The sequence below is a fragment of the Macadamia integrifolia genome, chromosome 9 (genome assembly GCF_013358625.1).
Source record: "Macadamia integrifolia cultivar HAES 741 chromosome 9, SCU_Mint_v3, whole genome shotgun sequence".
NCBI lineage: Eukaryota > Viridiplantae > Streptophyta > Magnoliopsida > Proteales > Proteaceae > Macadamia > Macadamia integrifolia.
The window spans coordinates 20418316-20445234 of NC_056565.1; the positions used below are offsets into that span (position 1 = coordinate 20418316).

Below are 26919 nucleotides of genomic sequence, written 5' to 3' on the forward strand. Positions count from 1 at the left end.
TTCCGCTGAGACAAGTAAATCCCACGAGAAGACCTGGCAACTTCAATGCCGAGGAAGCAACGAAGTTGTCTTAGATCTTTGATCTCGAATTCCTCACTCAAGTATCGCTTGAGGTAAGAGATTTCTGCCAGATCATCACCAATAACAACAATATCATCTACATAGACTATTAGGTTAGCAATCTTCCCACAAAATCTCTTAATGAACAGAATGTGGTCGGCATTGCTTTGAGAGTAACCTGTAGCGACCATAGCCTTATGGAAACGTCCGAACCAAGCACGAGGGGATTGCTTCAGTTCATACAAAACACGCTTCAACTTGCATACCTTCCATTGGGTTTTGGAGCAAGTGAACCTAGGAGGAATATCTACATACACTTCCTCCTCAAGTTCCCCATGAAGGAAGGCATTCTTCACATCTAAATGCTAGAGATCCCAATCTAAGTTGGCGGCACAAGCCAAGATAACACGAATTGTGTTCATTTTAGCAACTGGAGCAAGTCTCCTGGTAGTCAATCCCATAAGTCTGTGTGAAGCCTTTGGCAACAAGTCTACCCTTATACCGATCCACTGTGCCATCAGCCTTCTATTTTACTGTGAAGACCCACTTACACCCAACTGTCTTCTTTTGTGAAGGAAGACACACCAGATCCCATGTGTCATTCTTCTTCAAAGCTTGCATCTCTTCAGCCATAGTTGCCTGGCATTGTGAGTTTGTACTCGCTTCCTGCTAGGTATGAGGAATGGACACAGAGGAAAAAGAAGACAAAACTATAGTAGGAAGGAGAGAGTGAGTCATAAGAAACAATTTTAGCAACAAGATGTAGAGTACAAGAACTAAGCCTTTATGAATACCAATAGGCAACTCAAGAGACTGATCAACAGAAGGAGAAGGAGAATTACCAGGGTCCAAGGGGACAAGATCAGGATCGAGAGGAGACGACTGGCATGGTAGGGTAGATGCTGGATGTGTAGTGGTCTGAGTCTGTTGTCTGCCACTATACACACGTATCTCTGGCCGAGGCAAAATAGGAGTGCCACTCTCCCTCTGAAACGGGATACTAGCAGGGATAGCAATTTCAAGAGACGGCAGAGATGGCGGCACATCTTCCACAATGGAAGGAGACCCCCTGAAGAGGTGTCGCAATGTAGTCAAGGATTAAAGTATAGGTATCGGTCGCCATATCGATCGACCAAAATTAAGATACGTATCGGAGTGTATTGTATCGTATCGGAGATACACTAAGATAAGCTAAAGATACGCACATAAATGGATGTGAAACATCTTTTTAAACACTTTTGCATAAAAAATTTGTTAAAAAAAAACTATTGATAACATGTATTATGCATAAACACAAAATTGAGGGTATCGCACTAGGAATTCAAAGTTTGTAGTTGTCCCATAAATCCTTGTTCCCAACATTGATTTCCACTTTAGTTAGAGAGAAATATGGCTGGCAGTAACTTTGGAACAAAAATCCCTTAAAAAATCATGTTTTCTGAAAAAATACCCATCTTGGCCATTATATGATCGTAGTGCATTGTATCGGTACGTATTGGTGAGTATCGTATCGGTGAGAATAGATATTCACCGATACATACCGATACTCATCGATACGTACAGATCGATATATACAAATACTCACCGTTACATACCGATACATACCGAAACGTATATTTCACCTCAATTTTATATTTTTCACAGAGTATCAATACGTATCAATAGTATATTAGTGTATATCGGTATGTATCGTAGGATATATATCAATACAAAAGAATTTTAAAAATTCCATGTATCGTATCGATGTGTATCATATCGGAGGGTATCGTATCGGTATTGGAGATACTTTAAACTATAAGTGTAGTATAACGCAGATTCGTGAAAGATAATATCCATAGTCACAAACCAACGCCGAGTAGAAGGATGAAAACATCGATAGCCTTTCTGAGTAGGAGCATACTCTAGAAAAATGCATCGGAGACCACGAGGATCAAACTTTCCATGAGGATGATGATCGTGAGCATAGCAAACACTATCGAATACCTTAGGAGGAACAAGAAAAGCAGGGGAACCTTGGAGAGGATCCAGAGGGAAATGAAAGGCATGGACCCGAGAAGGCATTTGGTTGATAAGAAATGCAGTAGTGAGAATTACGTCGCTCCAGTACTAGGGAGGAATATGCATCTCAAACATAAAAGAGCATGCTACCTCACAAAGGTGGCAATTCTTCCGCTCAGCAACCGCATTCTGAGCCGGAGTATCCACACAACTAGTCTGATGAATTATCTCATGATCGGAAAGGTAAGCTTGAAAGGACCCTTCAAAGTATTCCTGACCATTGTCGCTTCGAAGGATCTTAATGGTAGTACCGAACTGAATCTGAACCATGCGGTGAAACTGCTGAAAGCAACATAAGGTCTCGCCCTTGATTCGCATCATATAAACCCAAGTAGTCCAAGAATGACAATCAATAAAAGAGACAAACCACCGATAACCACCGATAGACACATAGTGGGATGGACCCCAAATATCAGAATGTATCAATGAAAAAGGAGTGGCACTTTTATTTCCAGAAACAGAATAAGTGATTCGAGTTTGTTTGGCCAAAACACATACCTCACAAAAAAACTGACTCGAATTACAATTTTTAAAAGAAAAACTCTATCTAAAGTTCCCAAAGGGGGATGTCCCAACCAACGATGTCACTGCAATAACTCAGAGATGGGAGGTGACGTAGATGTCTGAAGAGCCTAACCAGAGACCAATGCTGAGTCATCATCAAGCAGATACAGACCACTATGTACCCTACCAGAGCCAATCGTTGCCCCAATCATTAGATCCTAAAAAACACAATGAGATGGGAAAAAAGTGACTTCGCAATTAAGACTGAAGTAAGACTACTAATGGACAAAAGGTTAGTGGGAAAAGAGGGAACATGCAATACAATAGAAAGGGATAAAGAGGGGGTACAACTAACAGAGCCCTTCCCCAGAATAGTGGAATAAGTCCCATTAGCCAATTTGACCTTACTATTACCAGGACAAATAGTGCAATGTGATAAAAGAGACAAGTGGTCTGTTATTTGATTAGAAGCCCCAGAGTTTATAATCCAAGGGGTAGAAAGGGCAGACATAGTATGACCACAAAAGGAGATACCTGACCCAGAAGGGGTGGAATGAGCAGAGCTCGTAGTGGCAGGTGCAAGAGAGTCTAGACGTGTCAAGAGGAGTCGGAGGGCAGTAAGCTCGTCAAATGATAGTGAGGCTACTAAGGAGCTAAGAGCAGAGTTAGAGTCAGGGCTCTCAGTATGGTTGGCCTGCCCAGAAGTACCGACACGACCCTTCCCTCGCCCTTTTCTAGATGTATCAGCAGGACGGCCATGAAGCTTCCAGTAGTGCTCCTTGGTGTGACGCTCCTTCCCATAGTAATCTCACTTCGTTAGAGTCCCGGTAGAAGAGCCACTAGACTGTGGGGTTGCACTAAGGGACTGAGTGTCAGAAACAAGTGCAGATCTCTCAGTAGGAGTGGCAGCTTACTGTGGAAGCATAGTGGTACGTCGACTATCCTCAAGTTGGATCACAGCAAAGGCTTGATCCAAGGTAGGAAAGGGGTCATGACTCAAAACCTGGGACCCCAACTGATCAAACTCCACATTCAGACCTGCCAGAAAGTCATAGACCCTGATTTTGTCCTCTCGCTTTTGAAACTTAGTGACATCTTTAGGGGTGGAAAGAGTAAACTCCTCATAGAAATCCAACTCAGTCTATAGTGACCACAACTCATAATAGTATTGTGACAGAGTGATCCCTCTCTGCCTCAGATCACGAACCTTCTGACGAAGCTCAAAGACCTGAGCATCATTCCCTGCCTGGGAATAGATATCTTGGACATCTTTCCAAATCTTCGCAGTGGAGTCAGGGAAGAGATAACCACGCGAAAGCTATGGCAACATGAAGTTGACAAGGAAGGCCATAACCAGAGAGTTGGCACACTCCCACTTTTCAATCTCAATATTGGTCGGACGCTTCATGGTTCCAGTAAGGTACCTATAATAGCCACGGGACTTGATGGAGATATATACCGAGCGTGACCACATAAGGTAGTTTGTGCCATCAAGCTTGATAGCACAAGGAGGAAAGGTAGGAAGAGCCATGGTGCCTCTGTTAGTAGAAGCAGATGAGTTGGTAGACATGGTTGCTACTCAAGGGGGCTGTGCAAATAGAAGAGACACTAGCCGGAGATAGAGAAAGCACCAAAATAGTCAGAAAAAGCTAGAAAACCAAAAAATGGATAAAGGGTAAAACCTTAAGAAAACGATTTTGGGGATAACTCTAGAATAGAGACCTCAAACGAAAATGTGGTCGGTATATACCACTATAAGGATAAGAGGCACCAATCGCAACAAACATCAAGATGATCGGAGCATCAAGAGGGGAAAAAGCATCCTGGCAATGAAAAAACGTTCTCAGGGAGAAAACCCTGAAAAAGTGATAAAAAAAGCTTCTGGGTCTCTCAGATCATTTTAGAAGAGAGTTTGAGAGCCCAGGGAAAGGATGGATGGAGGCTAGAAACACTATTGGTGGTTTAAGAAGCTCCCACCACGAGAGAGAAGCAGATGAAGAGAGAAAGGGAGGTGCAGATGAAGGAGGCACTAGGAGAGAGAGAGAGAAATGCGAAACAGGCAAAGAGATGGAGAAGAGGGAGAGCCCTTAGGGTTTCGGATTCTATGCCTTTGATACCATGTTGAATGGGGTAATGACTTATGTCTAATATGACACTAGCCCTCTTTATTTATAACAATGGAGAGAATGTTCTAGAGAATTACAAAGACCATTAAACCCCTTAGGGTCCGTTGTAACTGACACTTTTCTAAAACTCATTATTGCAACACCAACAAAGACATCAAGCAGGGTGGACAGGCAAATGGCCCATGGTCATACATTTGTTTGTCACTTCTACAATGTACTCATGGGCATTTCTAAAGCCATTGATAATTTCCTGGGTAATTGGAATCTGCCCTAGAATTGCTAGTATTTAATGTACTTAATAGGTAGTCTGTTGTGAGTTGAATAGTCCATTTATTTTTCTTGGACCATAATTTGTTGAAGAATTGGGAAACTTGTGACTTGTGCCAATAATGAGAACAAACCTCTTTATTTATAATAAACTATAACCCTAAAGTGGGCTTAAAGGTCTGTTTGAATAATACCCTAGAACCCATTATTACAAAATAAATCATTAATGAATACTACCCCTCAAGTTGGTGCATGGATATCACATATACCCAACTTGCACAAAATAGTCCCTTCGTGAGAATATCTACTAACTGATCTTCACTTCTCACAAAAGGAATGCATATAGGGCTTTGCTCCAACTTCTCCTTGAAGTGTCTATGAATCTCCACGTGTTTGGTATGGTCATGTTGAACTAGAATGTGTGCAAGCTGATGGCTGACTTCTTGTCACAGTATACAACATTGGCACTTGAATCGACATACCTAGATCATGGAGGAGATCTTATAACCAAAGTAACTCACATATACCATGGGCCATCGCTTGGAACTCAGCTTCTACACTTGATCAAGCCACAACTGAATGCTTTTTACTGCGCCACATAACCAGGTTGCCACCAACACATTTATAATAGCTAGTAGTGGAACGACAATCGTCTGGATAACCTGCCCAATTAACATCAGTATACACCTCGACCCTCATGTGACCTGAAGGAGAGAATAAGATACCATTTCCTGGGGCAAATCTTCAATTACTGAAGAATACGGTACACATCTTCCATATGTGAGGAATGGGGACCCTATATGTACTGACTCACTAAATTGATTGGATGAGTTATGCCTGGTCTAGTGTGAGAGAGGTAGATGAGTCTTCCAACCAGCCTTTGATACCGACCTTTATCAACATGTTCATTTTCCTTGCTTCTGAGATGAGAGTTAGCCTCAATAGGAGTATCTGAGGGCTTACATCCTAACATACCAGTCTCAGAGAGGTCCAAAGTAGATTTCCTCTGGGAGAGAACAATACCCTTGGTAGAGTGTAACACCTCAATTCCAAGAAAGTATTTCAACCTTCTTAGGTCCTTGATCTCAAACACCTTACTAAGATAGATCATGAGCTTCGAGATTTCAGCTGCATTATTGCCAGTAACCACAATATCATCCACATATACTATCAGCATTGTAATCTGATCACCCACCTTTTTAATGAACAGAGTGAAATCGGCATTACTTGAGTGAAACCAACTGCTATCATGGCCTTGTGGAACCGACCAAACCATGCCCTAGGTGATTGCTTCAATCCATACAAAGCCCTCTTCAGTCTACACACATTGCTTTGGGTTTCTGCACTAGAGTAGCCTGGAGGAATGTCCATATACACTTCCTCTGTCAGCTCTCCATGAAGAAATGCATTCTTGACATCCAATTGTTGTCGCTCCCAACCTTAGTTCACTGCACAGGAGATCAGGACTCTAACTATGTTCATCTTAGATACAGGTACAAGGGTCTCTTGGTAATCGATCCCATATGTCTAAGTAAATCCCTCGTCAACCATCCTTACTTTATATTATCCACAGTCCCATCAATGTTGCGTTTAACTGTGAACACCCATTTGCAGCCAATTGGTCATTTTTGTAGTGGAAGAGGAATCAAGTCCCATGTGCTATTTTGTGGAGTGCTCTCATCTCCTCATTGATTGCCTCCTTCCATTTAGGTTCTGCATTTGCCTCCTGCTAGGTCTGAGGAATGGAAACAAAAGATAAGGAAGACACAAAAGCACGAAATGATGGAGATGAGGCATTATAGGACACATAATTGGAAATGGGGTACTGAGTACTATCCTATTACCTTTTCTATGAGCAATAGGAACATCAAGAGACTAATCAAAAGTGAGGTGAAAAGAGAAACCTGGGAGAGTAGACTTAGGATCAAGGCAGTTAAGTAGCAGTGGTAGTATGAGTAGTGGTGTCAGTTCTCCTTTCTTATGAGAGAGCACTTGTATCACTAGACCATCTTGTGTTTTTTGCTGAACATGTGGCTTCCCCAGAGTGGAAACCTCTGGATCCTGACTATGTGGCTCCCCCTAAATGGGAACCTCTTGACCATTAGTCTTCTCTCCTGTATCCCTCTGAGTTTCATCCCCATCATCCATAGGGAGACGTAAAGGATCATCAAGTGAAGGAACCTGTAGAACCTCTTCGCTATTAGAAGACTCCCCCTGAAGAGGTGAGTAGTAGGCCTTTGTCTTATGAAAGATTCAATCCATAAAAAACAAAGAGGCGCCGTGAAGGAGGATGATAACACATGTATCCCTTCTGAGTTGGGAGTAGCCAACGAAAAATACACCGGAGACCCCTAAGGTTAAGTTTTCTAGGAATTTGGTGATTTTGAACAAAGCAAACATAGCGAAATACCATAAGTGGAACAGCAAAGGTACGTGACCTAGATAACATCTCAATAGGGCACCTGAACCCCAACATTCGTGAAGATATTCTATTAATGAGATAAGAAGCAGTAAGGACAACCTCACTCCAATAAAGGGCATAGACCTGCATCCATAGTCGTCACGGTGCCAAGGCAAACCAAGGCGGTGGAGGGTTGTCTAAACGCTTAGGTGAGAAGGCACCAACCTTAAGGGGAACAAGGCAACCAAGTGTTATTTTTTATTTTCTCTATTTTCTAACATTATCTAGTAAGCTATATATACCTTGTATCATAAAAAATAAAGATTTAAGCAACATTAAGTCATTAAAAATCAACAATTAGCCATATTAAATCATAAAAAATTAGCATTAAGTTATAAAAAATCAACATTTAGATAAATGCTCTTGTTCTATAGTAAGTTTGATTGGTCAGATGATTTTATTTTTACATGAGACTTTTTGTATTAGTTATAGCATAAAATCAACTTTCTAACAAGTCTAAGATTAATTAAATCTGAGTTGTAATGACTAATGAAAAAGTTATGCTCCTATCAAACTTAATTTTAAGTGCACGAATGTTGTTAAAATCGACGGAATAAAAATAATTTTATGGATATCAAAACAAAAGATTACTTTACTGAACTTTTAGTTGTAGTAATGTTTTAACATGATAGAATTTATAAAATTTTCATAATTGAGAAAAACCCCAGCATTTAAAAGTTGAAATCGCCCCTATAACCAAAATCCAATTTTTGTTCTTGGACTGGGGGGATGACTTTTTTATCCTTTTAGAATTTGATTTTTAAACTATTTTTATTGGATTCAAATAGGGTGTATTTGCTTATTTATGAATAATATCTTAAGTAAAAACATTTACTTAAATGATATTTGGCATAAATAAGGGTAAAAACGCAAGGCGACATGTAGTGCAACAAAGCGACTGTCGCCTAGGCCCCAGGAAAACCGCCTGAACGCCTTGGCGACGCCTCGAGCAACCTCAAATAAGTGTCTAATCTTACGCTCGGCAACCCCATTCTGCTCTGGGATAACAACACAACTCATCTGATGAATAATCCCACGATCAACCAAATAAGATTGAAATGGAACCATCCATATATTCTTTGCCATTATCAATACGTAAAATCTTGACCTTAGCATCAAATTGAGTCTTAACCATGCAATGAAATTCACGGAAGCACTTAAAAACCTCATTCTTATGATGCAATAAATAAATCCAAGTAGCTTAAGTATTGCAATCAATAGAAGTGATAAACCATCTATATCTAGATACAGAGACACGATGGACAGGGCCCCAAACATCAGAGTGAATTAAAGCGAATGAAACAGTACTGCTATTATCAGAATTAGGATAAACATTCCGAGTTTGTTTCAAAAAACACATGCATCACAAGTAAGCTAGTCCTGAATACAATGTTTAAATAAAGCAGGAAATAATCTAAATAAAGTTCCCCATGGGGGGTGACCCAGATGACGATGCCAACTCAGGAGCTCCGAGAGTGCCAAATCTGAAGTGGTATGAAGTGCCCTTGAAGGTTTAGTGTCCAGGTAATAGAGACCACCACTTATTCTATCATTTCCAATCATTATCCCCCATCACCAAGTCTTAAAACACACAATGAGTAGGAAAGAATGTGACCTTATAGTTCAAATCTTTAGTAATATTACCAATTGACAAAAAATTAGTAGAAAACTGAGGAACATGAAGAATAGAGGATAGAAACATAATGGGTGAAAACTTAATGGAACCCGTTTCAGCAATAGGGGTAAGGGAACCATCAGCTACCCGAACCTTGGAATTATCTGAGGATGGACAATATGTAGAAAAAAAATGCGGGTAATACGGTCATGAGATCAGTAGCCCCAGACTCAATTATCCAGGCCTGGGAAGCAACAGATGCACTATGACCACAAAAGATAGTACTTAACTGTGCTGAGTCGGAGGTGAGATGTCTTAGGTGAGATGCCTAAACCTGAGGGGTAAGATGCCCAAACCTGAGGGGTGAGATGCCCATTCACTAGTTCTTCTTCCCCCTTCTGAACCCTCCATCAAATTCTATTCATTTTTTTTTTCCTTTTATTTGTTTGTTGTGAGAGAGTGTTTGAGAGCTAGAACCAAGCCTATTGGAGGACATCTTCTCTATTCAGCCAGAATTTTAGATCCTTTCTGGGATTAAGATCACTTGTGATTCTAGTTCTACATTATTTGGTATCAGAGCCTAGCCAAACCAAGGATGGAGCCACGTGAATTTCGTGAAAAACTTTATTCACACATCTTCCTTGAATGGATGTATGAATTAGATGTGTACTTTGACAACAACTTAACAGAGACGCAACGGCTTCAATACATGTGTTCCCAAATGAGTGATTGTGTTCGAATACAATGGAGAATCCATAAAAGGCAACTTCGAGCTCAAGGGTGTAAGCCTAGAACTTGGGACGAGATGCAATATGAGTTGGTAGGCATATACCGATCTAAACGTGAACGAAATATGTACTTCGTTCCACCAGAGTTCCCTCCAATTACACCCCAAAAGCTACCAATAGGTGACGAGAGCATGAAGGAATTGTTTGACCACGTGGCCTTTATGTCACAACAAATTGCAAAGGAGCAACAAAAGAAGACACCACTAACCAATGAACCAGAGTCAAAAGTTGAGGTTAGTGTTGAAGAAATTCCAGCAATTCCTATTGTCAAGGAAGAGCTAGTATTGATGTTCCCATCAATGAGACTCATGTGGAAGAATTCAAAAGCAACAAGGTTGCCACATTGGACAATGAGGTTGAGACTGAGGAACTTGACACTACAACTGTGATGATTGTGAACAGTAAAAAAGAAGATCCTAAGGGGTTTAAGAATGAAGTTGTGTTTGAACCATCAATGGAACCGATTGAGAACCACCAGGTAGATGAACCAAAAGAGATTTATGTTGCATTGAAGTTTGAAGAAGTTGAAGGTACATATGTCCCTATTGATACATCCGACGATGTTGAGGTTACACATGTGGATGACGATTGATACATCCGACGATGTTGAGGTTACACGTGGATGACGATTGATACATCCGATGATGTTGAGGTTACACATGTGGATGACGATTGATACATCCGACGATGTTGAGGTTACACATGTGGAACTCGTCATCCCATTGAAGTATTTAGAAGATCGAGCTCCTCACATTCTAGACTACATCCTTATTATCAAAAGGCTATCTGAATTTTTTTATGGCTTGAAGAGGGACGTGCACCATGCTATAATCATTCTCACACTCTACAAAATTCAAGGATGGATTTTTTCTAAGAGAGGGTGACTTGATGTAGATAAGTCACTTAATGGGCTTATTTTATTGCAAATAAGCTTTAGGTTAGGTTATGTATGTGTTGGGCCTTTGATCCCAAGGGTTTTATTTGTAATGTGTCACTTTAATGGGTCTAAAATATTGGTAGAAAGTAGGAAAACGGAATTTAATTCATTAGTTTAATTAGAGTCCTGTTTCGAGTCTATTTCTTTTGTTATTTCAATTTCCTAGTCAGTTTAGGTTTCCTAGTTAGTTAGGGATTGGGCTAGGCCTTTCCTTTTTAGTGTTTGAGTTAGTTTTGAGTCTTTTATATAAGTTTATAAGGGGCTACAGCATTGAACACTAATTTCTGAATGAAAAATAAAAAGATGGCTTATGCTATTGTGCTGTGGGATGCAGTTGGGTGAGATGCCCTAGGTGAGATGCCTAAACCTGAGGGGTGGATGCTCATTCATTAATTCTTCTTCCCCCTTCTCAACCCTCCATCAAATTCTCTTTATTTTCTTATTTTCCTTTTATTTGTTTTTTGTGAGAGTGTTTGAGAGCTAGAACCAAGCCTATTAAAGGACATCTTCTCTATTCAGCCAGAATTTTAGATCCTGCCTGGGATTAGGATCACTTGTGATTCCAGTTCTACATTACCCTCAGTGGCAGGAGCTTTGTGCACTGGGTACATCCTCTTATTCTTGTTGGATAGATCCTTAAATTTACCCTTGCAAGGCCTTGGAAGCTGAATGTAACACTTACTGAACTTGTACTCTTGCACAATATGACACTAGACACAAGTTTAGCGATTAGCAATCTAGCCAACAACTTCCTCCACATATAGAGTAGTATTATGAATATTTTGATATCTTCAGTTCTTTATATGACTGGTAATGTACTGAGAAATCTTGATACTGTTCCATGAAAACACTCTACTTAGGATTAGGAAAACGAAAAATACAAGAAAGTTCAAGTGGTCCAAACCTCTGGCCTCTCATCAGCACCAAGTTGCTGAAGCAGGGAGAAAACTGAGAAAAGCAGCTTATTGTGATCAATTACATCAACCAAGGGAACTTGGTCATCTGCTTCATTGTTACTGTAGATGCTCTGTTCTTCTCTCTCTTCCGGTCTCCTCTGCTTTGGGATAGATTGTGTGGTAGGGATTCCTACTGCAAGATTAAGCATCACATGACAAGATTATAAATTTTTATGGGCCAAAAGAAGGGTATGATGAAAGAGGAAAAAAGAGTGTATGATAACAGTTCTACAATAGCAGTAGTAACCTATTTCCCTTTCCTCAGCATGCCCATGAATAAGCCCCTTGGCAATAAAATCAGTTGTAGTCCAGAGAAGGCCAACTGCCGTCAAACTTATATTTAGCTCCGTCTTCTGAGAACTGTAAGCTCCAGTAACTTCTATACATCTGCAACAATTGGTTGAAATGAAAGAATAAGGTAACAGAACAATTTTGTAGCAAATATTATCTGGTAGACGTCACACTCATAAGATTAACTATACTGGAGCATTGATGCATTAAAGGAAGTCTCAAACATCAATCTGAATCACTGCTAAGCCATGTTTAAATGCAATATTTCCTAAGCAAAGCACCCATGCTTTTAACATTATAAACTGACATATTGGATCAAAAGCCAAAAGGTGCATTTCTGTAACTCTGTAAGTGCCAACTTAGCTAATAGCATGCATCGAGTGCACTATGCTACAATTGAACAGGTCAGCCACCAACCTCCTGCCCATATCTTACCTAACATAAGCCTAGCGTGTTGAAGTTCGAAACAAGCCCAAACCAATAGTTTGGGCCAATTTTTGTGATCAGAACTAGATGAAGTAGCAAAGCTGTTTTCATTTAGAAGAACTCACCATTCAGTGGTTTCATGTATGTGGTCTATTTATTTAAATATTGTAGAAAGAATTCAAAGTTCTTAGAATGACATCTAAGAATGTTGCTCAAGTCCATTCAAATCCACTCCAAAAAAATGACCACTTCCATTGGTCATGGAATGGATGGATAAGAGGAATGGGATCTATCAACCACACAGAACCAAGAATACAAAGATTAAGAGAAACCCCACCCGGAGAAAGTGAGAGCATAATTGGAACCGAAAATGGAAGCATGGAATCTTACACATCAATGCAGTGTGCAGGGATGGTTGAGAGTTCATCATTCATGATAACCCGTAGACCCTGCAAACACAAATTATCTGGCTAGAATTCAAAAATTACAACAGAATCTAAAATTATTTGAATCTCAAAAGAAAACTTAAAAGATTAGACTCAACCTTGAAGCATGGAATTGAAACATTCCGCTAGAAATGGAATAAGTAAGATATTCATTTTCATAAGTACATATTTATTAAATAAATGAGGAAAAAGAGGAACAAACAATGCCCATTATACAAGGGATCAGCGGTTGCAACAGCCAAACTGTGAGGACCAATTTCCAATGCTACAGTGACCAAAGATATCTTCAACATAAGGCATAAGAACTTAGAAGTGGTGCATTACAAACTTTGAACAATGGCACCTGGTATGTTGACCATTGACTTCAATAACATGATGAGTATTTTGTACTTAGTTCACTTCTATCATATTTCTAAATTCCTTGAGCCTTTCAGGAAGATCTTTCAATTAAAAAAAGTTCCCCACCTTTTTTCTATTTACAATAAATTGGTAGCATCCTCAAGCAACAAAGTGAATGACACTATTCTCTCAATTTGTGGGTAAAAATTATTATTTATCACGTAGGATAGCTAAGAGAATAATCAATGAGCAGCCTTACAAACCACTAAGGTTTTTGTTTACCAAAGAATAAACCTTTCTCCCTGGAGGTTTAAATCCACCAGAGTCAGGGTGATTTTAATCGTTCTCTATGTTTAAAGGGTTCTGGTGGAACGTCTTCCCTGCCCTAATCCTTTCTGTGTATGAGACCGAAACAGAAGGAGTTTTATCTAAGCTAAGTTAAGCCAGTGGATCAGAGTATATCTCCAGTCTGGTTGTCGGGAAATAGTAGTTGAAGAAACCGGAAGTACTTTCAAGTGACGTATGTCTATTGTCGAAAGTTCATTTGCTCTTTCATTACTAAGCAAGAAAATCAATCCAAGCGGGAAGTACTGTCTCTCTGTTAGCTGTCCTTTTGTCCATTCGAGTAGGCTCCAAAGTGGAGCGACTGACTCTCGGGTGAGAGGCAGGAACGGAACACCCTTCAAGATAGTATTCGTGTAGGAGCTGTCCTCTTGCTAGAAGTAGTGATGGGCACACCTTAACTCACCCAAATTAAATACTTAAGAAGCAAATCTCATTCAATTCTGGTAAATTAGAAAAAAAAAATTAGAAGAATATAGGGTTTCAGCCAGAAAGTCATTCATGTTTTACAGATTCCAATGTAGATAATCACTATTTTTTTTCTCCTTTATTATTGCCACTATAATTGTCTGCTCCATACTCTTTACTTATTTTCTTTTCTTCAAACCCAAGGCCATTTCTCTCTGTTAATCACTATGGCCAATTCTTTAGCCTTCCAAACATAAAGCCAAACTTTCTCATCTCAAATTCTAAGCTACTCCTCTCCTATCCTAGCAATAGTAGCCTCCTTTATTCTTCATAATCTATCTAATAATCAGATGCCACTGACAAATTCCATAATGAACCTGAACCAGAAGAGCCGAGCTGTCCTAGTAAAAAAAAGAAAAAAAAAAGAAGGGAAATTTACATGATTACCCACTTTTGGGTTTCCTTTTACAAAATTACCCACCAAATGTTTCAGTCAACAAAAATACCCAAAATTGAGTTTGGATTTACAAAACTACCCACTCAAAGTTTTAATTATCAAAAATACCTGATTATATGTGGAAGATGAAGAATCACTATTTTGGGTAATTTTGTAAACCCAAACCTGATTTTGGGTATTTTTGTTAATTGAAACTTTGGGGTGGTTTTGTACACCCAAACCTAATTTTGGGTATTTTTGTTAACTTAAACTTTAAGTGGGTAGTTTTGTAAAGGGAAACCCAAAAGTGCGTAATTTGTTTCCCAAAAAATTATTAAGCCCTAAAAAAAGTCTTAAGCCCTAATCTTTTTCTTCCCTCTCCAATTCACCACCTTTGCTTTGTAGTTCAACTATTTTGAGTTGCATAGGCTGGAGTGCATCATTGTGTTTTATGATTGATGTTTACTGTTAAAACTGAAGGATACAATTTTATAACACCAGTAACAAAGAAACAAAGATATACATAAGTTGAATAGATGAGAAATTACTGATGCGGAACCTAGGTCACAAAACCCTATTTTGGTTCGCTATGGGCCCACCGAAGCACTAGATAACTCAAAACAAGAAATAATAGCACTTCTGTACTTATAATGAAGTTGCAAAGGGGGAGTGGCAATCTTGTGATAAACCGAAATTGTAAAGGGCTACTTTGGAAGGCGTTGTAGGTTAGGACACAACTGTATTATTTTTTTGTATCGGGATAGATTTGGAAGCAATTGTACGTAATGGAAAGGCTTGGACTTAACATGAAGGACATGCGTAAAAAGAGCATATGCATTGCACAAGGCTCCCATGACCGTGGGGTCTAGGGAGGGTCATAATATACACAGCCTTAACCCCCGCTTCGCAAAGAGGCTGTTTCTTGACTCGAACCTGTGACCACTAGGTTGCAACGGAGCAACCCTACCGTTGCGCTGAGGTCCGTCCTCTTGACAAGAAACATATGGGTATTTAAGGGAAAAAAACAAATAGGACTCAAAAGAACAACCCATGAATGTGAGGAGGTTTTCAACCTGCATCCATGATAATGTACAGAAAGCAGAGATAGGGAGAAAGCTTATGGGTGATGGATCTCTCTCTAGGGGACTATGATTGGCTTGAAACTATAGCAGAAGGCCGACAGGGAGGAAACCTACTAATTGTACACCATCAACAACCCAGATTGAAGGTGAGGAGATCAATTCAAAATCTGCAATGGCTACCAGGCGGTAGTTGCAGGTTTGGTGCTCATGGATTAGGGGGTCATTGGGGCCTGGGATGCTAGGGTTTTGGTCTTATGCCCAGAATATGAGGAAGAAGAGTGAGAGAGAACAGTTCATAATCATGAAGGAGTGTTTGTGCACCAGAACAGTAATGGGAAAGAAGGAGGAGGAGAGGAGGAAGGTCACTGGCCTCGCACCATACTGACATCCTGTCAGAAATCTCAAACTCAATTCATCATCAAACCTGTCCAATGCACTAAGTTACAAGCATTTTAAGGACAAAAAAATATTCCTACAAATAGAACCAATTATAGAAACAAAGAAACTAAGCAACCAGGGAACTTGAAATCCTATGCATCAAACTCTAACTAGAACTTCCAATAAAAACGATTACAAGAAAATTCAAAAATAAAATCCTAATATCCTACTGAACCACAAACAAACTTGGACCCAGCTGTTGATCGGGCCTCTCAAAGAGGTTCAGCCTGGTCCAAGGAAGTGCTCCTACATCAATTACATAAACTAGTAAGATGCCAGCAAATTCAAAAATGCACTAGCATCCACAAAATTCAGGTAACACAATAATACAGTCACCAAGCATATTGCTCGATGTGCTATATAAATTGGTGTAAACATTTCCACACATACAAGGAATTATACTAGTATATACAATTATTCCAATCACGAGACCAATGCATGATTCCCAGTGACTCCTGAGATTACTGCACTATTGCTGACCAGGTAATTGACCATGAAAAAGAGGGTAAAAATACAATAAAATGGTTCTTCCTTCATTAGCCTGAAACAGATATTAATGAATGACAGCTTTGTAGACAGATACTGTGGAGAAAGAATAGTTCAAGCTACAAAAGAATGGATGTGGAATAAGAAGATACACACAAATAATGGACATCCAAATAGAGTCTATAAACTTATAATTTATTATATTATATCAAAATCTAACCTGGAAACCCAGTGAGATAATTTCTTTCTCCACTGCATTAGCAACCGACCTTGGGAAATAGATATAGGAAAAAAAATTAATATAGACCAATCAAAGAAGCAGGGAGAAGAGCTGCTGACCGCCCCCACCCAAAAAAAAAAAAAGAAAAAAAAAAGCAAAATAAAAAATAAATACACACACAAGAAAAGGTAAACCAATAAAAGACAAACCTCAACATGTCAAGAATACTTGGCCAACTAGAGTACAACTTCTCCCCATATCTCTAAGAGCAATGTCACAAGATTACAAAAGAAAAATTAAGATAATGTCCTTTCAAACTATGTAAACAAAAACCACTAAAATATGATACGTCACTTGGAAACCAAACTACCTCCAATACATGCAGCAAAATCTTCAATGAACCAATGCGGACATCAAGATTTTGGTTAGAGAAATAAAGGACACTTAATGGAGATATGACAGCACACTCAAGTGATCCTAATTGTGTATCTGTGCTTTCCACCTGAAGAAGTGAACAAAATGAGAAGAATCAGTGGATGGCATTTAGCCTTATGTTAAACCCCCAATATCATCAGAACACACGTTCTCCCAAACATAAAATATTAGTTCTCACTTGATCATCTGCATGATGACATCTAGAAAGAGCAGAGCTCTGAAATTTGTCAGAACCTAAGACTGCACAGATTGATTGATCAAATGCATCAAGTGCCATGTTCCGCAATTGCTGATTATTATTTTCTGCCAGCTGAAAAACATTATCATTAAGTATAAAAAGATAAATGCTGCAATCACATTTTAACAAAAGAATATCTGATTCATTATCACCTCAAGAAGATGACCAACAACTTGATCCCACAAGGGCTCCACTCCTGGTAATATAGTAGATAAATTCAGCAAAAGAAAATGATTGAATCATAGCCCAAGCCGGAACAGTATCTGGTTTCATGGAGTTTCAGAGATCCAATATGTAGATGCATAGTTTATACAAATATATTAGTTGAGCCTTGATTGAAAATTTGCAAACCCAAATCAAATACTTAACCCATTATAAAGCAAAGAAATGGAAGGCGTCAAGGACCAATAAAAGGAAGAAGCACCGCAACAATAAATGCATTCAATTCATGGGACCATTTTCTCTTTTAGGTATATTTCTATTTAACATAGAAGGAAAAGTATGGTATGCTAAATTTAAACACTAGTGCAAAAGCCTTTGAGAACATTTTGAGACATTTATGATGACTAGATCTTGTAGGGATTCTGATGGGAGACTGCAAAAGGAAAATGAAAGAAAAGAGTAGCATGAGTGCCAATTTTGGAGGCTAATGAAAGAAAGGACCGAGTATCCAAGAAAAGGGGGGGGGGTCTTTTATCTTTTGGCCACAGAACAAGTTCATGTAGCCAACCAATGGATGATATTTATAACCATACATGTGTATTTACTATTTAGAGTATCTAAATTAGAAAGTTGATCTAGAATTATAGCTCTGGCATAGTAACAAAATACAGAAGAGCCCAAAAGTCCAAATGAGCCCACTGTCATTTAGTCTTTAGTAGGACCTGTGGCCATCCACAGGCACCAGGAGGAAAGGATCATGTTCTTATGGCTAAATTTCCTGAGATATTTTTTCTTTTAAACTTCTTATTATATGATGTATAGAAAAATTACCTTAGTCTCATGTGTCAAGAGAACACACAAAGACCGCTAGATACCTGTTTGCACAATATTGTGCATCTCTTGCATATAAGCTGCTCAACATGGTCTGATAGCATGCTTTAACATGCTCCTACTTTAATGTTTTCTTTCTGTCTTAAATTTCTTGCACATTGTTTCCTTTGACTTGCTTTACTAACATTTTTTATGGGGAAGTGTTTCTTGTGGGGGAGTGTGGTTCCTGCCATGGTTCAAGATCTCGGCGAGATCTCGGAAATTTTGTATTTTTTTTTTTTTTTACCCAGGCGATATATTCAACGAATTACAAAAAGGACATCATCTCGGTTGAAATTTCGTTACTGTTTCGGCGAGATACCGAAATGATACCAACCAAGGCTTATAAATACAACGTCTCATGAGGGTCTGGGTGAAATTTCGACTCCAACTCGATTGTCCCCGCGAAATTTCGGCTCCTCCTTGCATTTGAACACAAAATCACTTCATTGTCCACTAATTAGTCACATCATCACATCTATTGCCTTGAAGATCACTAATAGCCCCAAAACCAATTTATTTTTTTAAATAGTAACATAAATACATGTTGGATAGGACTATATTTTTAATATGCTAGACACTAGAGGCCAATCTATGACCTCACGGAGTCAAATTTTTTTTTTTTGTTCATAAATATATATATATTTTTTTATTTTTCTAGTTTAAAAAATGCGTTTTCCATCAACATAAATTGTATTTTTTTTATGGTTAATATAGCTTTGATGGAACTCAAATTTATACATATGTTACTCCCCATTGGCTGATCTATGACTCTATTGGAGAAAAAAAAATTTAAGAGGAAAATGCACGTCGACTCCATGGTATTGGGTGTGGAATCCAGCCAGGCCATCATAGTTCTTTCCAGTAGACAACCATTATGATTAGTGTTGTATAACTAATATGTTTGGAACTTGGGATATTGCCATCTGGGACTTTGAGATTTAAGAGTAAGACGCTCAGTGGATGACTTTAGTTGGGACTTGGGAGTTAGGGAGTTGCATAGTATATTACTCTAGTACTCTATATATTAGTTAATTAATATTGAGGTATGTTTTGATCATGGCTTAGATGCATTATTTAATTGTTTTACTATCATATACTATCTTGTTCTAGCAATGAAGCAAGTAAAATCTCCAGAACAGTTCGACGGTTGCTACCAAACAAGGGTGCAACTCTAAAACACTGCCATGTTCTAATATTTTTGCAAATTTAAGTTCTAAGCATGTTTATTAAGCTTAAAACAAGCTACCCACCAAGTTTCAGGTCATAATATGGCCGTTTGACCACCAAAACAGTCAATCGAGTAGAAAAAATATCCAACTCGCCATGATCTCGATATTTTGGTGGTTCTGAAACCACCGAAACCAGACAAGATTTCAAACCTTGGTTCTTGCGCATGCGCAAGGGCCAATGGGAGCGCAAGAGGACATCCACAGAGGCATCATTTTCCATTTCATAGGGGCTAGGCCGGTCATTTTGGCCCATGTGTTTGAGCGCAGGGGCCACACTCCCCCAAAGAAACCAATTTCCCTTTTTTTTTTCCTTTGCGACTAACCATCGATTTGGTTTGTCACCTATACAATAGGGGCTACACTCCCCCACATAAACCAATTTCCCTTTTATTTTTATTTTAACTAACCATTGATTTGGTTTGTCACCTGTACAATACTAACGCACAGTGGTAAGAAAATAGAAAATACACTACGATTTAAACATCAAAATGCCACAAAGTTAAGAATCCATCCACATTTCGGAGGAAACTGAGGTGTTATCTTTTAGAGACGTCAAATATATCTCAAGCATAAATGGTCAACTAAGGTTGCTCCACGGTGCAACAATAAGGTTGCTCCATGGTGACCAAGTGGTCACAGTTTCGAGTAAGAAAATAGCTTCTCTCTGAAGCGGGGGTAAGGTTACGTACATTATGACCCTCCCCAGACCCCCCAGTGGTGGGAACCTCATGCACTGGGTACACAATTTTTATAAATGATCAACTGAGTTTATAAATTTCACAATGCTAGTCACGTCTAGGCGAACCAAGGCATTAGAGGGGGCCTAGGTGCAAGGCGACACCAACAAAGTGACCAAGTCAACCAAAACGTCCGCCAAGGAGACCAAGGCGACACTAGTTGTCAAGGTGCCTGGATGCCAAGGTGGTCAACTAAGCAAAGCCTTGAAAACTATGCTCCCACCTCCAATAAATTCTGTTGATACATAGACATAACTAAATTTGTGAACAAAGACCATAAGCCTTCGTAGAGAGAACAATGTCTCAGTTGAGATAGACAAGATTCCCCAAACCCAAAAGCAGATAAATAGTAGAGCGAAGAAAAAAGATGAACAAGAAAATGTGTTACAACAAAATATAGCTCCCATACACATACCGGAGTAAACTTATTCTTTGCTTTCAAGTAACAAGTATCCAAATCTCCTTCATGAGTTACTTTTCCTATCATTCACATTGCCAAAACATCTTTGCTCAACTTCTTCTATTCTTCTATTAATAATCTTTTCTAGTCATTGCATGTCTAGCCCATTAGGCTAGGAGAGATCTCCACAACTTTATCAATACAAAAACTCTGGTGCTACCAAGCGTATACTCTTGAACCAATACACACCAGTGCTAAACTGCTAACACATTCTTTCTTGTCAAATACCTAGATCTCCATGAGTTTTCATACCTATCATCCAAATTGCAAAAAACAGCTGTGTTCCAATTGGACCAATTCAACTTTTAAAAAGGGTTCTAAGACGAGTGGGCTGGAAATGGTCCTAACCTTTGGCAATTTTTTCACTTCATCTTCTGCTTTAAGTTTTAATTTATCTAGTTAGAAGTCCATCGTGAAAAGGGGAGGAGGACTCCTGCGCAAGTGTTGTCCTAGTCCAACTAGGATTAGGATTGTCCTAGTTCAACTAGGACTGATGTCTAATTAGAAGTTAGTATGCCTATGCTAGTTTCCTATTATGTTTTGGACTTCCTATTCCTAGTAGGACTTATATCTTAATTGTAATAGGTGTAATAGCTGATTGGAGTTCTATATAATGAATAGAGGTTGGCAGCCCCAATCCAACAATTGGGACTCCCTTGCACAAATCGCAGGACTCTCTTTTAATTTACATCTCAACTTCTACCAAAAGCATGGCAGGCTCATCCTTCTACTTGGAACGAATTCCATCACTCTACCAATACAAGCCCTGGTGCTTCCAGCCATGTGCTCTTGAGCCAGGCTAGGTAGTTCAACCTAGGGTGATTTTAACATGATGAGTCTATAATCAGATATTCTTCTCAACAACGTTTTTGTGCACAATTTTAGGTACTTCTCTTTACCATCAACAAATGAAACAAGTCCGTCCAACCTTACCATAAAGATCAGAGGATCTTTACTACTCAACCATGTAAAACTCGCATCCTCCATTAGTGAGTTGATCATTGATGCTTCTACACAACCTAGCTGCTGTTCAGCAACCCTTGAAAATTTGGTGGAACAATTGGCTAGTAAGTTTAGTGGCTCAACATTCCAAACTCATCATAAGAAAGACTAATGCTTAGAATGATCCACCAACCTATATTATAATATGCAAGCATATTTGATGTGAAACCAACTTAGGACCCTAAATGCGGCTTCAGATTGACCAAAATATGTAAGGCTTCAAAGATATTAGCACCTTAGATCCAAGGTTCCATGTTTTGGGTTTCAACTATGTTTCCACCCCGACCAAAATCGAAACTTCCCAAGCTTCGATGAAAACCTAGGATTCTTCTGGGCACAAGCATATCTACGACCACCTTCGCCTATGCTTATCAACATTTTTGACACCAATTTTGCAAAAGTATAGACTCCTTAACTAAAAACTAATCCAACTCGTGAAGTCGTAAATCAAGCCATTCTGTCTAACAAATAAAGAAAATTGAAACGAAATTAGTGTCTATGTACTAATTCTTCTACAAATTAGATTTGAAAAAAAAAAAAAGACAAATACCCTTCAAGCTCCAATCAGCAAATCCAAGTCGTAGAAGGTTGAATGAGTAGAAGAATACACGGAAGTGGGAAGAAACCAAGTGAATTGCCAAATCCAAAGAAGCAGTATCAAAATCTATGAAACAAGGTCTCGGTCGAAACTTCAAGTTTTGACCAAAACTTAAAACCATGCAAATATCCCAAGATAAGCATTCACCACAGGGTTAAGAAACCTGGAATCGAGATACGATATTAAGGTATCGTTATAGGTCGCCGTATCGGTCGGTTAAATATAAGATACGTATCAAAGGGTATCGTATTGTATCGAAGATATGCTAAGATATGTTAAAGATCAAAGATTAAAGTATCAGTATCGGCCACCGTATCGGTAAGCTAAATTTAAGATACGTATCAGAGGGTATCGTATCGGTATCGGAGATACTTTAAACCATAGATATGGATTGGTCCCAACTAATTTTGGATCCATATCAGTCTGAATCAGTGAGCAATCAGTCAGAATCAGCCTAAAAATGCACTAACCCTATTATATGTACAGGGACTGGCTGAGCTGGATTGACCAGAACCACGATCGGCGTCGGCTGATTTTGATCCAAATCAGCCAATCCGATCCTGATATTTAAAACACTGATTCACTGGCCACTCTGCTATGTCCTGGCATATTCAACCAGCTCAACGATCATTCTATTAACAAAGAGAAGACTGAACCTTCCTCCAATAAACATTTCAAACCAGCATCAATGGAGCAAATTGACTCGGTCTAAATTAGCGTGGATGATCTAAATAAAAGATCATAGTTTTGCAGTTAAGCATCCTTTAAACTTTCCAAAATCATTGATAATGAATGACAAACAACTTGTAGATACACCAGACGTTATGGTCTTGCACACAATAAATATACTTGCTCTAGTCAATATACTGATAGAATGAAGAGATAGGAACTTAGCATGCCTATGTAAACAATTAACCAAGCCTGAAAAGCCCCCAATTGAGATGATTTTTTCCATTTAACTTTTACAGGGAAAACTAGTTTTCACAACTTTCAGTGTACAAGCTTAAGAAAGGTGAGATTTGTTCTCCAATACACTCTTCAAATAGAGTCTTCTCTTTTTCTTCCGACTTTGAAGAGATACCTCACAAAGTCAAAAGTTCACTTAAAGATAAGTAGGTTATGACAATCTTCCAAAAGGCTCAGAATTTCTTTTTGCATCAATAAGGCAAATCGGGCATAACTACTTATCAGTATTAAGATAGTTTATACACCAACAAGTTTCTTGATGCTGAGGAACAGAGCAATAAAAGATACACATTAGAACTGAGATGTTACTTTTGATGTATACTAGAAGATCCAAAGAAGTAAATCTAATGGAAGACTGCAGAAAATTATCCTGGAATGCTAAAGAAATAAACTATATTCATTTCCTGCAATCAGTCAATTTTTCTCTTTCTGGCACACAATATTAACCATTTGATGCTGCAATTCAAACAATGGGTTCTAAATGCGATGGAAATGCCAAGAAATTATTGATTCGGTTCAACCATATATAAAAATGCGACAAGTTTCAGGTTAAAAGCATGTAGATGAGGATGCAGTGTGATATTACTTAAAAAAAAGTTCTAGAAGCTCAGATTTGAATACATACTGTGGAGATTATTTACAAGAATTGATATCATTCTTTCCACAGAAAAACTAATGGTTCCAACTTGCTGACTTGAAGTTTGTCCGAAACCACTTGAATTTCCTGGCATGTATTGATTTGATAACTGACATAGTGCCGAAAGAAGTGACTTTACAGCAGATATGTGCATCAGTGCTGAGCTCTCAAAAAGCTTCTCAAACAGAAAACAGGTCATTTATTAGAAAATGGAGATAAAAACTTTGCATCAAAAGAAGTTCAAATGTCTCTTTGCCCACCTGAGAATTCAAGGAAGAGAGGATGTTGAAGTCACTGTACTGACCAGATGGTTCTCTTGTAAGCTTTGGCACAGTAGAAGAGACCTCCTATATACATATAAAGGAAGATGTCATAAAAGCAGCTCTAGAGGAGCAAAACCCAACCACCATTTAGTTAACTCATCTACTTCTTAAGAAATTTAATATAGTAAGAAATTGTATTTAAAAAGTAAAAAAGACAAGAAAGGGAACTTCCAAATAAAAAAAGGCACACCATCACATCCAAGACATTAATGCAGGTCAAAGAAGACCCATGAAAAAAGTTTCTGCCACCAAATCCAAGACATTAATGCAGGTCAAAGAAGACTTGTGCAAAAAAGTTGCTGCCACCACAGTAAATATATTCCAAGTTAATTGGTTAAAGAGAGTTTAACGTAAAATCTTTGAAAAGCCAACCCCTTCAAACTCTTATGGAAGAGAAACTCAAAACTTCCCTTAAACAACCCCTAGAGGCAAGATGAACTTGTCATAAGAAACTCTGCCATTACTTTCTTTCCGGATAAGGAAGGGAAGAATCCTCCATAGCATGCATCCTTTCTGCATGAGGTGTATAGTCTTAACCAAGACTATCGCATACTATTGATTAGAGATGGATTAACATGCTTACACGCTCCTTAATCCCTTCCATGACGGGTATTTTTTGTACTTTGATTTAGTCCGGTTTGTCTCGTCATATGTGGCGTTTAATGACTTACTAAGGAATTCAGGTTGGAATTCAGTTTACTAGACACAACCTTTGTACAAAATTAATTTAATCACCACTTTAGGGGATGTGGTAGCATCCCTGAACTGACTGTAGTGATAGAATACAAGGTACAGATAGAAGTGAGGGTGAAGATGATGGAAGTTTTGTCATTGTTAGAGGAGTATCACCACTTCCAAGCACCGAGTAGCATGTAGGTTAAGCAGTTTAGGGATGTCATGGGCTCCTTTGCATATTTAGCTTCAGAGTCTGGAGAGGATGAGACAAATTCAGGTAGTTATTAGACTATGGTTTGGATGCCAAATGTCATTTTACAAAGATGTATTGCCAAGCTAGAATATTATGATTTTAGAATGTCATGGATGACTGTTAATCCTCACAATCAAGTAGGAGGTGATCAAATAAAGAGGGGAAAGGCACCTGAAATGGAGAGAATAAAGCGGACACAAATTTCCTCCCAAGACATATACAGTGGAGAATCCAAGAAACTTGAAATTCATGATTGAACCCAAGACTATATAGACAAGAAAAACATAAATACATAAACTCAGGTTTTATGCAGCACTAACAATTCCATTCCACAATACGTTGGATGTCCAGGGTGATGTCAAGGCTCCCAACTTTAAGTGCGACAAATAAAGAGAAAAAAAAGTACTGCTTACATCCTAACTTTTAGATTTTCTTTTCTATGAGACTACAAGTGTAGTGGGGGCATCTTTTGATTACTCTGGGTGACAGGTAGACAGGATGGCAGTTTAGAAGGGATTCTCCTGTGATTGAAATATCTGTTTTGAGGTAACTTGATGTTTCAGGTTTATTTGTGCCTCTTCTTCTAGTTCATGTTTATCCCTTCTTCCTTTTATCCCTTTTAAGAGCTTACCTCAATCTTGAGATGTTTATTTATCTGACACCAGAAGATGTTTCCTATTTTAAGACAACTCTCTTAAAAACTGTTGAAAACTGCATTAAGAAGGATGGCGTTTCCCAAATTACCTCAATAGTTGCATGAGGAGAGTGGATTGCTCGATCTAGGGCAGAAAGGGTTTCCAGTACCTACAAATGATTGCTATAAGAAATTGAATAAGAAACGAGCTTTTGCATAATGGATTTAGGAAGTACATCAACATACCAAAACCCACGATGGTCCCAACACATTATGTAATCGATGAGCTACATTGAAAAGAGTTCTCAAGGCCTGTATTACATAAACAATTGGAACCGATCACACGTCAGCAACAGAACACCACATTTTCAGATATCATAACAGAACGTAAAAAAGCACATTTAATTAAAAGTTACTTTATTAGTTGAAAATCAAATAATAAATATGAATAGGATCTATCATGAACAGATTGTAGCTCAATACCTGCACATTCTTGGGGGTGAGGACAATGCTATCTCTTTGATCGACTAATTCAGAACGCTTTGAACCAGGAGATGGTAAAGCACTGCTGAAAGCTCAAAAAACAAGCCAATAATGCAAAACTACTCAGTTGGATAAACTCATGAAAATGAGGCAGCCACCACAACATTTTCCAAGCAAAAGAATATTCAAAAGTCATTACAAATAGAACTGCATATAAAGAAAACGTCAGAGCAGACAATATGAAAAATAAATTTCCCTTTAGGGCTCATCTAGTTGGAAAATTCACCAAAAACATCAAAGAATAATCTGATACCCTTAATCATTCCAAGAGAGAAGTTTAACCATTTAACCCCCGCCCCAAAATAATACATTTATTCTGACTCAGGAAGAAATGTACTGGAGTACTAACATGCACCATGCACCTGAATATGGCTATGATAATGTTTATCTCTTACCAAAAACAGGTCACTTCTGGATGCAATGTTGTGAGATAAGTAAAGTTGTTTAACTGATTATCTGCTCCCCCCC

At 38.6% G+C, this 26919-nt stretch overlaps 1 protein-coding gene across 4 annotated transcripts in view; it reads right to left on the reverse strand.

Annotated features, from left to right (window-relative positions):
• LOC122088070 (protein MON2 homolog) overlaps positions 1-26919 on the reverse strand; it is a 78838-nt gene that overhangs the window by 7962 nt on the left and 43957 nt on the right. Inside the window, exons 19-31 of one of the 4 annotated variants that reach the window (XM_042657212.1) lie at positions 26392-26473; positions 26155-26220; positions 26019-26078; positions 24284-24370; positions 24012-24198; positions 17512-17555; positions 17300-17431; positions 17057-17188; positions 16896-16948; positions 16687-16735; positions 12880-12938; positions 12020-12159; positions 11721-11902 (exon numbers count right to left, since the gene is read on the reverse strand). In XM_042657212.1, coding sequence (XP_042513146.1) covers positions 11721-11902; positions 12020-12159; positions 12880-12938; positions 16687-16735; positions 16896-16948; positions 17057-17188; positions 17300-17431; positions 17512-17555; positions 24012-24198; positions 24284-24370; positions 26019-26078; positions 26155-26220; positions 26392-26473 — 1273 coding nt within the window. Of the gene's footprint in view, positions 1-11720; positions 11906-12019; positions 12160-12879; positions 12939-16686; positions 16736-16895; positions 16949-17056; positions 17189-17299; positions 17432-17511; positions 17556-24011; positions 24199-24283; positions 24371-26018; positions 26079-26154; positions 26221-26391; positions 26477-26919 lie in introns of all 4 variants that reach the window. The other 3 variants (XM_042657210.1, XM_042657211.1, XM_042657209.1) reach the window with 3 other exon arrangements.